This window comes from Stenella coeruleoalba (genome assembly GCF_951394435.1).
Source record: "Stenella coeruleoalba genome assembly, chromosome: 1".
Classification (NCBI taxonomy): domain Eukaryota; kingdom Metazoa; phylum Chordata; class Mammalia; order Artiodactyla; family Delphinidae; genus Stenella; species Stenella coeruleoalba.
This window is the reverse complement of record NC_137169.1, coordinates 15,794,693-15,808,950: the sequence shown is the minus strand read 5'-3', so window position 1 is coordinate 15,808,950 and position 14,258 is coordinate 15,794,693. Positions and strand designations below refer to the sequence as shown.

The 14,258-nt window shown below is 44.7% G+C and overlaps 1 protein-coding gene across 7 annotated transcripts in view; it reads left to right on the top strand.

Annotated features, from left to right (window-relative positions):
* The window catches only part of HP1BP3 (heterochromatin protein 1 binding protein 3), a 35,088-nt gene extending 30,538 nt beyond the window's left edge, over positions 1-4,550 (top strand). For 4 of the 7 annotated variants that reach the window (XM_079918519.1, XM_079918525.1, XM_079918524.1 and 1 more), the window contains 3 exons: positions 798-909; positions 2,156-2,269; positions 2,742-4,549. In XM_079918519.1, coding sequence (XP_079774645.1) covers positions 798-909; positions 2,156-2,269; positions 2,742-3,036 — 521 coding nt within the window. In that variant the 3' untranslated portion in view covers positions 3,037-4,549. Of the gene's footprint in view, positions 1-797; positions 910-2,155; positions 2,270-2,741 lie in introns of all 7 variants that reach the window. The other 3 variants (XM_079918521.1, XM_079918522.1, XM_079918520.1) reach the window with 1 other exon arrangement.
* The last annotated feature ends 9,708 nt before the right edge of the window (positions 4,551-14,258 follow it).

The window sequence follows — 14,258 nt, the reverse complement described above, 5'->3', positions numbered from 1 at the left end:
GCTTAGTTGCTCCACGGCATGTGGGATCTTCCTGGACCAGGACTCAAACCTGTGTCCCCTGCATTGGCAGGTGGATTCTTAACCACTGCGGCACCAGGGAAGCCCTTGTATGGCTGTTTTTTCTCTTTCTTTACTTAAGATGTATACTGTGATTAATTGTGCATATTGTCCCTGTAGATTATTCTGTGGTTTTCTCTTTTGACCAAGTGTTAGAAGATGAATTTGGTTATTAACCTTTTCAGTGTCACTAATAATTGTGGCAGCTATTTATTTGGACACTGAATCACAGTAAAGTGTATTTTTATGTGTTTTTATATGAAAGATGAGAACTGGTGAGGCCTTTGGGAGCCATGATAGTGTTTTGTTACTGTTTGCTGATTCTTGAGAAATTGGTTTTCTCTTTATAGATATCCTTCTAAATGCTTATCAGTACTTACAGGCACTCAGTAGATGTTCGAATGAATAGAAATGAGAGGTTGAGTTTTAAGTTGGCTATTAACCATTTATGTATGACTGTAGGGCAAGTCATTAGCCACCCTTGGCTACTATTCCACTTTCTGTGCAATGAGGAATTTGACACAATGGTCTGTAAAGTCTCTTCCCATCATAATTTAACTCTTTCCAAATTTATGGACACTTAATAATAATTTAGTGAATTAGTTAAAAATCCCTATGACCACAAGGGATTCACTTAGCACATGTCAGGACAATAAATTGATGTATAACTGATTGTGGTTGAGGGAATTATCAAATCTGAATAAATAAGTACTTTCTTCATTTCTGAATTTATTGTTCAGTGCATTTGCTGAAGAAAACCCTACAGAGATGCGAAAAGAATGGGTGGATGGAACAGATCTCTGGTAAAGGATTCAGTGGCACCTTCCAGCTCTGTTTTCCCTATTACCCCAGGTAAGCACCTAGCCCATAATGTGAAGTATTGGTCATTGCAAATTTAAAATCTGACTCCAGATTACAGGTTTGGCTTAACTTATTTTGCCCTTATTGTTGTTATACTGAACTGAATATACTTGAAAATAAAGACTACTTAAGGCAGTATTGTTTTAGAGCTGAAGGTTTTCATATAAGAATAGGGGGATTGGGGCTATCCTGCTGGAACTTACTGTTAGGCGCGTATTCCTGAAATCAAGCGTTGAATTTTCTTTGAGATTCTTGGCCAGTCATTTAGATGTTCATTCCTTCTAATAAAGAATAAAGTACATGGTAATGACAGGAATATTATTAGAGGATTATGTATGTTTTAATGGTCCAGCACCAAGTAGGGAGAGCACTGGCTACTTCTAAGAATCCTAATCTGCCTCTTCATACTATAGAGACAAGGCTGTTTGTTTGAAAACTTGTCTCTTATACATATTTATTCATTTAACCAAAAAAAATGTATTGAGCACCTCCTATGGACCAAGCATTTTTCTGCGTACCCATGCTTTCACCTTCTTACACTTTCGTTTCTAATAAAGTGCCATGACATGTACCACTGAAACCTGTTTCAGCAGTGTAGTGTAGCTTGCTTACGTTGTTCTTTGTGCATAAACATAAGTGTTACTTGATTGAATGTGTATTATTTGAGTTTTTCAAATGTTTAAATATTCTTAAAATCATGCACATACAGTGTTATAATTTAAGGACTTATTAATCAGTGGGATCAAGTTTTCTACCATTAAGGACAAAGAAAATTTAGAATATCCTTGCTGAGTTTCTCAAAAACTTTGAAGAGATTCAGGCTTTATGACACTTTTGAGGTCTTTTGCCAGAATCATAAAGGCAGAAAATATATACTGCTGTGTAGGCTGTTCACCGCTGTATAGACCATTCACTGCTATATATTCAGTGGCTGATAACAGTGCCAAACACATGTCAGGAGCTTAAATAATTGTTTACTAAATAAATGATGGAAGTATCAGTTTTATTAAATGGAGGGAGGAAGGGAATGAGGTATGGTCTGGGACTTTTATAGATTTGTCATAACTTCATATGTTTGTTCAAAATAGGTTAAATTGTACCTGATATTTGTAACCTAACTTGACATAATTGGGGAGGGTGGGAGGAAGTGGGTTATGTTCAGCGAAGAGCATATCTAGGTTCACATTCTTTTCCTTGTCCTGATGGGACTTCTCTTTACTTTTTTTTTTCTTACTAGCCCAGGAGTTCTGTTTCCAAAGAAAGAGCCAGATGATTCTAAAGATGAGGATGAAGATGAAGATGAGTCATCAGAGGAGGACTCTGAGGATGAAGAGCCACCACCTAAGAGAAGGTGGGGACGTGTGGAAAACCCTTCTTAGAGCTGAAAATGACCGCACTAGGAGAGGCTGTGAAAAGTGTGTTGACAGTTCAGGATCCTTCTCAGATTCTTTGTGTAACATTTGAATTTGTCTTGTTCTTGAGCATTTAGAGGCTCTAAACTTGTGAAACACTGTGAATATGTAATAACTCTTTGGTCAAACCTGTGTGTGTGTGTGTGTGTGTCCATAGTTTGGTTATTTGAAGAAAAAGAATTCCATATTTTTCTAGGAAAAACATGGAATTATGTGTAGACTTCAGGAATTGGTTGAGTTTTTATACAATTTTAGTAAAGCCTTTAGGTAAAAAGTAATAACCCACATTCCTCTTCTTAACCTAGGTGACTTCTACCTTTGCTATTTCTTTTTTGGCAAAGTATCTGGTCATCCTGGTGAAGTGAATCTTTCAAGTACTAAGTAATTGCCTTTGCTCTTTGGTTCTCACAGGTTGCAGAAGAAAACCCCAGCCAAGTCGCCAGGGAAGGCTGCATCCATGAAGCAGAGAGGGTCCAAGCCTGCACCTAAAGTCCCAGCTGCCCAGCGAGGGAAAGCTAGGCCCCTACCCAAGAAAGCCCCTCCTAAGGCCAAAACTCCTGCCAAGAAAGCCAGACCCTCACCCCCAGTCATCAAAAAACCTAGTGGTAGCTCTTCAAAGAAGCCTGCAGCCAGTGTGAGAAAGGAAGTGAAATTGCCTGGCAAGGGCAAATCCACCATGAAGAAATCTTTCAAAGCAAAAAAGTAAATTTTATAGGAAAAAAGGGTATCATGATGAAATTCAAAATCTTATTTTCTAAGGTCAGTGTGCATTTGTTTTAGTTCGATGCTTTTAAAATTACATTTTTTTCCTCCCCTATGAACATTATGGGGAGGGAATATAAATAAACCAGTTTAGCCATTTGTTAGCTTTAGGTGCTCTTCTTGGTGCCTGCCCCTCCCCCCGCACCCTCCCTCCCAGTCATTTTAATTTCTGTGATAATTCTGGACTTCCCTGAACTGTATAATCTATACTTGTCCTTTTTTCTCCCCCCACCCCAAGCCTCTTTCTTTTTTTATGGTCAGCTTTGGCTTTTTTTTTTTTTTTTTCTTCCAGTTTTATCTAAACGGTTGCGAAGATTTTTATATTTGTTAGAAAGCATCAAGAATGGGATGCTAGTCAGGTGCTGGAAGTAAAAAAGGAGGCAGTATAGCACTGACTGAATCATAACGCCTCCTGCCTGGAGACTTCAGTTATAGCTATAATAACTAATCTTATTTATAAAACCACTCCACTAGCCCCTTCTCTCCAACTGTAACCACAGAGATGTCTTAGCTTTGGAAATAGGCCAAAAACATGATCGCATTCAATTCTGAAGATGCACGACTCCTTTGGGCCCCTTTTCACATTGATCAATTCCTAGGTATTTTTCATTGACCCCTGGGCATTGCATTCCCTCAAAAGCAAGCACAAGATCTCTCCACCACTTGTTTTTTGACGGAAGGGGAAATATAGGAACATACTGAATTTGTGATTTCTGGCGTCACCTGTGTTACCAAAAATCAAAACATATAAAATCTTCTTGATCAAATGTTTAAATATATTTTTTAATATTTGGAGCATAAGTTGTCACTTCCTCTTTGCCTTTTTTATAAGGAAATATTGGAGAGTTATACCATTACTAATGTAGAATTGTTAAGTGGAAAAACATACAATTTGCTAAAATAAACTGTGGGTTTTTTCCCCTCCTTTCTTTCCATAGCACTTTTGATAACAAGCAAGTGGCTTCCTTTTTGAGTTACTTAAAAAGAGAAAAGAAAAACAAATGAAGCCCGACTACCTAACCCTTTCTTATTTGTATTTGTTTTAGTATTGTGAAGTTGTGTTAAATAGCACTAGCTTTCTAAGAAATATTGATTTCTGGTTATCATTTATCTTCCCTGTGGCACTTGACATTTTAATTGTCTTAAACTTTTTGGTGTACATCTTCTGGCCCCTTGAGTGCTGCCAGAGGCGAAAGATGTTTGTTTAATTCATTCCATTTGCATTGTCTCCTGGGATCCCATCTGCAGCCTGAAATGTGGCTGGGAATTGGACTTGAGAAGATTGGCTTGAATTAGATCCATAATCAATGTATGATCCCATCATGAGTTTATTGGAATTTGTGTTGCATGTAAGGCAATCTTTCCTGTTGTAAATCTTCCTTTTTTTATGTACATATATTTTGAAAAATATGAATAAACATGAAATTTTAAAAGCTGCTGAACTGTAGCTTATATTTAAAAGTTTCCAGTATCCTGGAAGTAGCCTTTCCTTATCCTCTGAAGTAGCCGTAAGTGTTGCACTTACTTTGAGTCTTTGCCACTCCACTCCTTGCATTAGCCACCATCCATTTTCTGTTCAAATACAAGCTCCAGTTTATTTGCTTTTTGAATTTTTATATGGATGGTAAATGTTTCTAACTACATTGAACCTGATTATTTAATGCATAAGAGATTTTTAAAAATCATTTTGTATTTTATTAAGGTCCTTGTTTTCAAGATCATAAATTCCAGTTTTTCATGATTAATGTCTACACATGTCCTTGGACTAGAAAAATACAGCACTGCAAAAGAATTGATAAACCCTAGAGACCTAATTCTAAAAGTAATTCTAATTTTCTGTTATGCTATTTAGCAGGTAATAATTCTTAATAGTACAGTTGTTAGGAACCTGTGCTAAGAATACTCTTCTGGAATCAAAAGTGGCAGGATTTTGGTTGGTTTCTGTGTTTTATGATATTGTTTTATTTTAAAAAGAAGGCCTGAACAGTCACCTGGTGGCTGTGTTGTATATCAGGTACTCCACCATAGAGTGAGACACTTAGATCATTTAAGGTCCCTTCCTACCCTGACACTCTGTTAAATTCACAGAATTCAGGTAAGGACAAAACTGTCCTTGCTTTCAGCATGGGAAAAGACAAGAGGGCCGTTGCACTCTTCCAGGGAAAATCCCCAGCTTGTCAAAGACATGCACCTTCCTGACGTTGAGACAAAAAGATGTTTGGGTTATTTCCCTTCCAGCCATTCTCAAGGAGCAGAACACAATTTTTACTTCCATGTTACAGAAAGGAAAACAGCAAACGCAAAAGATAACTCAGCAATTATTCGTGTGGATCAGTGGCTTCAGTACTCTCTGTTAGTGGCTTTTAGTGAGCTCAGCTACAGTGTTTCATATGTCCTTAAACCACCTACAAACTGCCTTTGATAAATGAATCTCACAAAGTGCTGGGAGAGAGATTGTTGGCTTCTTAAAGCTCAAATGAGAAAGAAGAGATATACCATTGGAGGAAGGGTGGAGTCCTTTCCTTAGTAATGTGACAAAAGCATTCAACACCGAAATCTATCCTAACCATCCACGCAGATTTAACTAAAGGAGACCTGGTCCAGTCATGTCTATTGTCTGTAACTAACAGGAAAATTACTTGGAAACAAGAGCTAGGTAATATACTAATACCTCTGATGTTTTTTCCATTGTTGCTCTTTTATAAAATTTTGTCAGCCCCAGGATAGGCTTGCTAACCTATCCTTACACCTGCTTTATTTTTTAATTTTTTTTTAAATTTATTTATTTTTGGCTGCTTTGGGTCTTCGTTGCTGTGCACGGGCTTTCTCTAGTTGTGGTGAGCAGGGGCTACTCTTCATTGTGTTGTGCGGGCTTCTCATTGCAGTGGCTTCTCATTGCGGAGCATGGGCTCTAGGCGCACGGGCTTCAGTAGTTGTGGCATGTGGGCTCAGTAGTTGTGGCTCGCGGGTTCTAGAGCACAGGCTCAGTAGTTGTGGTGTACAGGCTTAGTTGCTCCGCAGCATGTGGGATCTTCCCGGACCAGGGATCGAACCCTTGTCCCCTGCATTGGCAAGCAGATTCTTAACCACTGTGCCACCAGGGAAGTCCCCTTATACCTACTTTAAAGAACCTAAGAAGTTATTCTTGTTCAGGCCGAGATTCCCTTGCCATCCTGATCTGTCAGGAGAAAGAGGTTAAGCCAGCCTTACACGTGAACTGCTGTACTTAGCCAACTAAAACCTTAATCCAAAAATTTAGGATTATAGTTGAAGTTTCTTATCTTTGGAACCTGATAAATCACAGTTCTTTGGGTTAAGCAAAAGTTCTAATCTTATCCATGAAGAGAAAGTCTATTCTTAATTGGATAAAGACCATTATTAAATTGTTTCCCCCAGTCAGGGGTTCTGACTGACATTACTTTCCAGCGTGTAGAGTTGCTTTGCATTTCTGTGGTAAAACGGATGGTCACTCAGTTCTGCAGAGGTGAAGCTGAAGAGCTAGAACTGTTGAGGCTCTTGGCTTAGAAACTCCTTGATGAACACGTGCTTGGAAGCCAGGAGATGCTAAACGGCATCCCTCAGCTGTGCTGAGTTTTCCTTTTTTAAGAAACTAATCTCTACTATCTTTTTTTTATTTTTATTTTTTTATTTATTTATGGCTGTGTTGGGTCTTTGTTTCTGCGCGAGGGCTGTCTCTAGTTGCGGCAAGCGGAGGCCACTCCTCATCGCGGTGCGCGGGCCTCTCACTATCATGGCCTCACTTGTTGCGGAGCACAGGCTCCAGATGCGCAGGCTCAGTAATTGTGGCTCACGGGGCTAGTTGCTCCGCGGCATGTGGGATCTTCCCAGACCAGGGCTCGAACCCGTGTCCCCTGCATTGGCAGGCAGATTCTGAACCACTGCACCACCAGGGAAGCCCCTCTACCATCTTTATTACTGTATTCTTTCTATAATTTCCACAAGATTCTTAACTTTGAAGGCTTTTTTTTTTCTGTTGGAGTAATTTTCTACCTTTATTTAAATTCATTAGCTTAGTTTTAACTGCTTCTAATTTGTTTTGTCAACAACAGGTATGTCAAAGGAGGTTTCTAAAGGTATGTTCCCAAGCTGTTTTCCTCAAAAATTGCAACTCGTGGGACTTCCATGGCGGTCCAGTCGTTAAGACTCCGCGCTTCCACTACAAGGGTGCAGGTTCGATCCCTGGTCTGAGAACTAAGATCCCACATGCCCGCAGCTCAGCCCCCCCCACACACACACACACAACTTTCAACTCTTGATATTGTATGTAAATGTAGAATTTACACCATTTGCTGTTAAATCTTTGCTTATTAGAGAAGAGTTCTTTCTTTAGGGGGCCTTGAATATGTTTGACAAAGCGTAGTTATTAGTTTGACTTATTACTTAAATAATAATAGTGACAATAATAGCTAACACTAAATGAATTTCTTCTATGTGACAGGCTCTGTACATACATTAGCCTTGTTTAACCCTAGCAACCCTATGAAATGGTCATTGTTTATTATCCCCATTTTACAGAAGGGAAAACTCAGGCACAGAGTGAGGCTGAGAAACTTGCCTCAGGACACAGTAAGTGGCAAAGACAGAATTAAACCCAGGCACTCTGAATGCAGAGCCATCTCTAGCTGCTCTGCTCCATTGTCTCCCCTTGACAATTTTTCAGGCTTCTGAATTCTCCCTTTATCTTACAGCACAATGACTCTGTGTTCTATTCATGGAAAAGAAAGGATTTAAGAGTGCAGAGGATTTGGAAATGAGATTAAATTATTAAATTTGCTAATTAGGAGTCAGTGTGACTTTTGTCTTAAGAAGTTTGGTAAGAGCTATTAAAATTATATCTTGGATTACCGGAAAATGTTAGCTAGGCTGCCCTAGGGTAGTCTTTTGTTTGTTTTTCTTTTAGGACACTATGCAGGCACTTGATCACTCTCAAATCCTAGCCATGGGACACTTTCTGGTTTCCTCACAATTTGCTTATTCCAGGCAGATTCTTTGAGTTCACAGGATGCTGACAGTTGTGAGCACTTTCCCTCCAGGGGTCACAGCTTCTATCAGAACTTTTATGTTGCTAACTGAGCAGCGCTCTTACCCTTTATAGACTGTAAACTTGCATTCCATGAGGGCTACCAAGAGAAATTCCAGAACGGGGATTGTCTGACAACTGAATTTTTTGTATATAATACCGGCTTAGTAATCATGAACTGGAATAATAGAAATCTTTGCCCTTGATTCTGAAAGAAACCTTAGTCATCCGGTCTCTCCTACCATCTCTGTCTGCTTTGTTCGCCCAATTCCAACAGATAATTCTTTTTCCTAAAACCCAGAGTTGCACAACATCCTTGCTCATCCATTTTACTGTTTAAGAACTTTTACTCTGATGAAATTCTTCTCATGTCAAACCTAAATCCTTACGTTGTAACTTAAATTCGCTGGTATGTAGAATAAGACATTTTCACTAATTCCAAATTGGGATTGACTTCTGGTTAGAGTACGTGACTCAGCCCAGCATACTAATAACATCTTTAGCTGTGATCTTGCACAGTGGTCTTTGGGGCCTGTATCACTTACCAGCTATGTGACCTTGGCTAAGACAATCTCCCTGAGCCTTGATTTCCTCATCTGTAAAATAAGCTCTGGACGCGCAGGCTCAGCGGCCGTGGCTCGCGGGCCCAGCCGCTCCGCGGCATGTGGGATCCTCCCGGACCAGGGCACGAACCCGTGTCCGATGGGCCCAGCCGCTCCGCGGCATGTGGGATCTTCCCGGACCGGGGCACGAACCCGTGTCCCCTGCATCGGCAGGCGGACTCTCAACCACTGCGCCACCAGGGAAGCCCTAACAGAATTTTTTTCTTCCAGTTAGCAGATTTTTAAACCACTAGGAGCTTACTTGTTAAAAGATGAATAAGGGGGCTTCCCTGGTGGCACAGTGGTTGAGAGTCCGCCTGCCGATGCAGGGGACACGGGTTCGTGCCCCGGTCCGGGAAGATCCCACATGCCGCGGAGCGGCTAGGCCCGTGAGCCATGGCCGCTGAGCCTGCGCGTCCGGAGCCTGTGCTCCGTAACAGGAGAGGCCGCAGCAGTGAGAGGCCCCCGTACCGCAAAAAATAAAATAAAAAAGATGAGCAAGAAAAAAACACAGCTTTGAGTTACAGATGCCAGGGAGCAGGAGAGAAGAGCAGCCAGGTGGACGAGAAAAGTGAGTTCCTTCTAGGCTGGGGTTACCAGAGGCCTTGGTAGCCATCGGCTGCCACCTGGGCCAAACGTGGGGCCTTAGCTGGCTGTGGATGAAGAGCGGGGCTGCAGAGAAACTGCAGCTACTCGATGTGCAATCTTTTTAAAATCTCCATTAAATATTATTACCACCTTATGTTTTCAACATAGACGTTATTTTGGATAGTATTTGATATTACCTGCCTTTCTTCACTTTCTGAAATGCACCCCTAGACTCCTGTCTGACAACAAAGCCTCTAACGAGTGTTTCTGGGGAGGGGTCCTCTTTAAACCTGTACTTTTAAGTTGGAAAAGTACTAGAACTATTCCTTGTTCCCCTTCTTCTCAAATGGGGTACAGGTAGCAACAAGATTAAATACCTATTTCTGGGGCATTCATTTTATTCCATAGTATTGGGGGCAGTGCTTTATGTTAATATCAAAAGAAGTAGAAGGAAGTACAAAGTCCACAATAGTCACTAAGATAAAACGAGATTTCCTAGAAATAAAGCAGCGGCGGCACTGAGGCTCTACAGGTGATCCCCAGGGAGTGCCCGTTCCCTCTTCTCCAAAAGCACTGCCCTAACCGTGACAGAGAGTGTGGGTGGAGGTGCCTGCATTCTGTGCCCCTTTGGAACTAAGACTGAAACTTCAGGCAAGCCACAGAACCTTCTGGTTCTCAACTGGAAACGAGAGTCGAACTAGATTAGGTAACATTTCTCTGATCCTGTAACCTCCACACTTCCTGCCACCCAGAAAACACCGGAAAGAGAGAGGATCTGGCTGTAGAATGTTGTGGTCTGGTCTGCTTTGTGAATGAATGAAAAGGAATCTTATTTTAATCACTGTATTTGTCTCCTTGGCCCGTAACAAAATACCACAGACAGGGCGCTTGAACAGCAATTGATTTTCTTAGTTCTGGAGTCTAGAAGTCCAAGATAAAGGTGTCCGTAGGGTTAGCGCCTTCCGAGGGCGGAGGGAAGGATCTGCTCCCGGCCTCTCTCCTTGGCCTGTGGTTGGCTGTCTTCTCCCTGCAGGCACCTTATCTTCCTTCTGTGTGTCTGTGTCCAAATTTCCTCTTCTTGTAAGCATACCAGTCATATAGGATCAGTGCCCACCCTAATAACCTCATTTTAATGTAATTACCTCTTTACAGACCCTATCTCTAAATACAGTCATGCTCTGAGGTACTAGGTGTTAGGACTCCAACATATTAATTTGGGGAGAAAGGACACAGTTCAGCCCATAACATATCTTAGAATTAAAAAAAAAAAAATTCTGTTCTAGGTCACTTACTTGAGGGGGTGTGCAAGACGTTGGGGGCGGGGGGTAAGTTGCAGGGATAGCCATTAGGACACACCCGAGGGAAGGAAACCATGGTGCTCAAGGTTGAAAGTAGCTACCAACCTGGGAAGGTATTGCTGAGGAAACATGGAGACGTGCGCTGTAAAAGCCAGATGCGTATGGGATGCTGTGCTGAGGCCTGTTCCAAGCTCACCATCTTGGCTCCAGTTTCAGTCCTCTTGTTGGAGACGGGCTCGGAAAGGATGTGATGTTACTTCCCACTCAACATTGATCAGCTGGCAACGCCAGTACCAGATTCTGGGGTTTCTAGTGGAAAGGGAAGATTGTGAGAGCAAGATCACACATGTATGGTTTAGTCACGGCCACTGACTCATCAGGAAATGCCATGACAGGGCCATGTGCCCTCGCTTGTTCAGGGATCACGACCCCTACCACCGTAGCTTGCCTCGTCATTCCTTCCCCTGCTTAACAGAGATGATTTCTCTGGTCTTCCAGCAAAAGTGAGTCATTAATCCAGTGGTTGAGGTTCTATACCTGATGGCTCCCAAGAGCTGTCAGGAATGTAGGATGAGATATGTGGGGGCAGATAATGATGCGGTGGTGGCTGTTTCATGCTGCAGCCCTGAGCGGAACTAGCTTGGCTCACCCAGGAGATGGCTGACTCCCACTGAAGTTTGTTTCCCTTGGTGCAAACCTCTGAGCTTGTACATCTATTGTACATTTACTAAGGCTACATGCATGGTAGAAGCTCAGAGTTTCTGTGCTTTTGGTGGAATTAGGTCCACTGAGTTTGGTAACCTGAGCTCAGACGGGTGGTTACATTACTCTGGTACACAAATAAAAATGAAGAAATGAACTTCAAATGTATAAATCCATTTGGTTTTGAAACATCATATTCCTGAGTGAGTGTATTGGTGAAGACCAATAAGAAGAGGATCCTTGGTGGTCACAAAGTCAGGAGTCAATGTCACGTACATTTTCCACACATGTGTCTTCCCAGGTCTGGTTTCTGTGGTGTTCTGTTGCAAATGTCTGTATCCCGGGGATCTAGCACAGTGCCTGCCCCTCAGATCTTCACCCTCTGTCCCTTTCTCCTGAGAAAGGTTTAGAAGGCAAAATTCTCCCTCTGGGTTTAGTGGTTTCACCATCTGAATTTAATTCCTTGGTCCTTTTTCATTTTGACCTGAAACAAATTCCTGTTGCTATTTTTAAAATTATAGGCATCAGGATGAATTGTGTGCCTCAGGAACTCATTAGAGCCAGTAGTTAATTCTGTTGTGGCTTGTGTTGTTTTCTCCAAAGAGTCTCAAACTGGGGACTGTGGTCTAGTAATTGGCAAGTCCTCTATTTAAAATTTACATGCATTTTAGGAAAGCTAGTAAGAATTAACCCTTCATCCTTTGTGTACCCTGAGTTTCATAAATTGGGATTTTCGGAAAGCAGGACCAAGTTGTAAATCAATCGATCCTTCTCATCAATGGACTCAGGGTTGTCCCGTGGCCTCGGTGAAGGGTTTTCCAGAGCACCTGGCGTGCGAACTCAACAAACACTTGCCATTCAATAATGCATAAAAGAAACTCAAGAAAAACAGCCAAGTCTAACAGCAGCGAATATCCACTGAGCACTTCACTTACCGTGGGTCAGGCACTGTGCCAAGCACTTTGCCCACACTAACTCGTGCGAACCCTCACGTCCCTATGATTCAGGTGTTAGTAACGCTTCCAGATGAGGCGCTGGAGGATTAAGGTGCTTGCCCAACGTCCCACACCTAGTCAGAGGAAGTGCCCAGACTTGGGACCAAGCCTCGAGGCATTACACCTCACTGCGGCCTCTTGGAAGGGCATCCAGGTTCTCTGGGGAGACAAAGCGATGCCCGCAGGCCAGCATGGCTCACACCTGCCTCCTTCCCAACTCCCCTGAGGCCCTCAGACCTCTGCTGTGCCCGCCTACCTCTGTCAGGGTGCCCACCTGTGGGGGTGCAGCCTGTGCCGCCCCTGGGCCCCTGCTTTCCTGCCGTGTGGCAATGCTGGTGTTTCCTCTGCAGAGTTCAGGTGTCATACCCGCCAAAGGCCGGACTGAATCGGGCTTGCTGTTTATTTTTTGGCACCTACAAGGTTCTGGGCCCTTTGGGAACAAAAGCGCTCTCCATCTCCAAGCTGTGGCTGACACCCTGGGCTGGATTTGCTCACCAGTTTTCCCCCATCTCAGTGGATTTCCGTGTAACCCGAAGGACATGGTCACGGCCCCGTGCAGTGATAAGTGATAACGTTTGTGCGGAGATTTCTCGAGCGGGCTGGGCAGGCTCAGTTAACTCTCTTACAAGAAAGGCCCAGAACGGCCGGCGCGAAGAGGGCGAGGAAAGGGATGCGCCACATCCCCACCCCTCTGGGGCTGAAGGAAGGAAGGGAGAGACTGGCCGAGTTCCCCAGAGGCCGGGCCCTGCGCGCATTCATTCACTCATCAAGACAATCCCTGAAGGCCTCCTGCGGGCCAGGCTGTCCTGCGCACTGGGGATGGAGGCCCTTCAAGGGCCGAGGCTGCTCGCACTCTGGTAAGAGGAGTAGGATGACGGGCAGGAGTGGCGAGGGCTCTTCAGGAGGTGGAGGAGTCACTGGTTGTCAGGGAAGCTTGTCGGAGGAGTAGCTGCCGCAGCCGCCGCCGACAGGACGAAGAGGAGCTAGCTAGGGGGCGGGAGGGGAAAAACTCTCCGGGAGGAGGGAACCTTCGGCTAGGCCCGAGGCACTCAGGTCCCTCACCCGGGAAAAGACGCCCTCGGCGGGAGGGAGCTGCCCCTCCCTCCCTTTAAGGCGGAGCGCCCGGGTGCGAGACGGCGGGGGCGGTGCTAGGGCCCCCCGCGGCCGCTGATTGGACGGCGCGGCAGAGCGGAGCCGCCCCGCGGGCGCCGATTGGGTGGGCGAGGGCCGAGGTGACTTGGGCGCTGGTTCCCGCGGCCACGTGGGGGGCGCGCGGGGAGGGGGCGCTGGGAGGGAGGCGGCAGGGGCGGGGCGGGCTCCCGGGTGGGCGGTGGAGACGCTCGGGGCTGCGCGGGGGTCGCAGCGCCGAGCTGCAGGACGGGGCTTGAGACGCGGCTGCCGCGGTGAGTGAGCGCCGGGAAGCCGGGCGGGGGCTGGGACTGGCTGACCGGCGGGAGCGGGACTCGGTCCCCCGGCGCGGAGATGGGGGAGGTTCTCGGATGGGGAGAAGCACCTCTGTCCCTCTCCCATCACCGTCATCATCCATCACCTCCACCATCCCATCCCCATCCGTCACTTCCACCGCCCCTCCGCCAGCGTCCTGCCTCGTTCGCCCCTCCGTCGGTCCGAGGACTTTCTCCGTCCCGGGCCGGCCGGGGACTGTCAGCTGAAAGCCCTGGCAGCGCTCCCCAGGAATAAATACCCACGCTGTGGAGCGCTCCGTACCGCCTGGGCGATTACCCCGTCTGTGGTTTGGCCCCACTTAATCCTGAAAACAGCACTTTCCGCTTAATGTCGTCTGTACGGAGAGACCGCCCTGTACTGATAGCACCGCCTTCACCACCCCACACGCACACACATCTCGTATCTTCTTCACCCTGCTGTATTTTCCTCCAAGTAACTTAAGCCCCCTGAAATGTTTGGGTTTTTTAAAATTTATT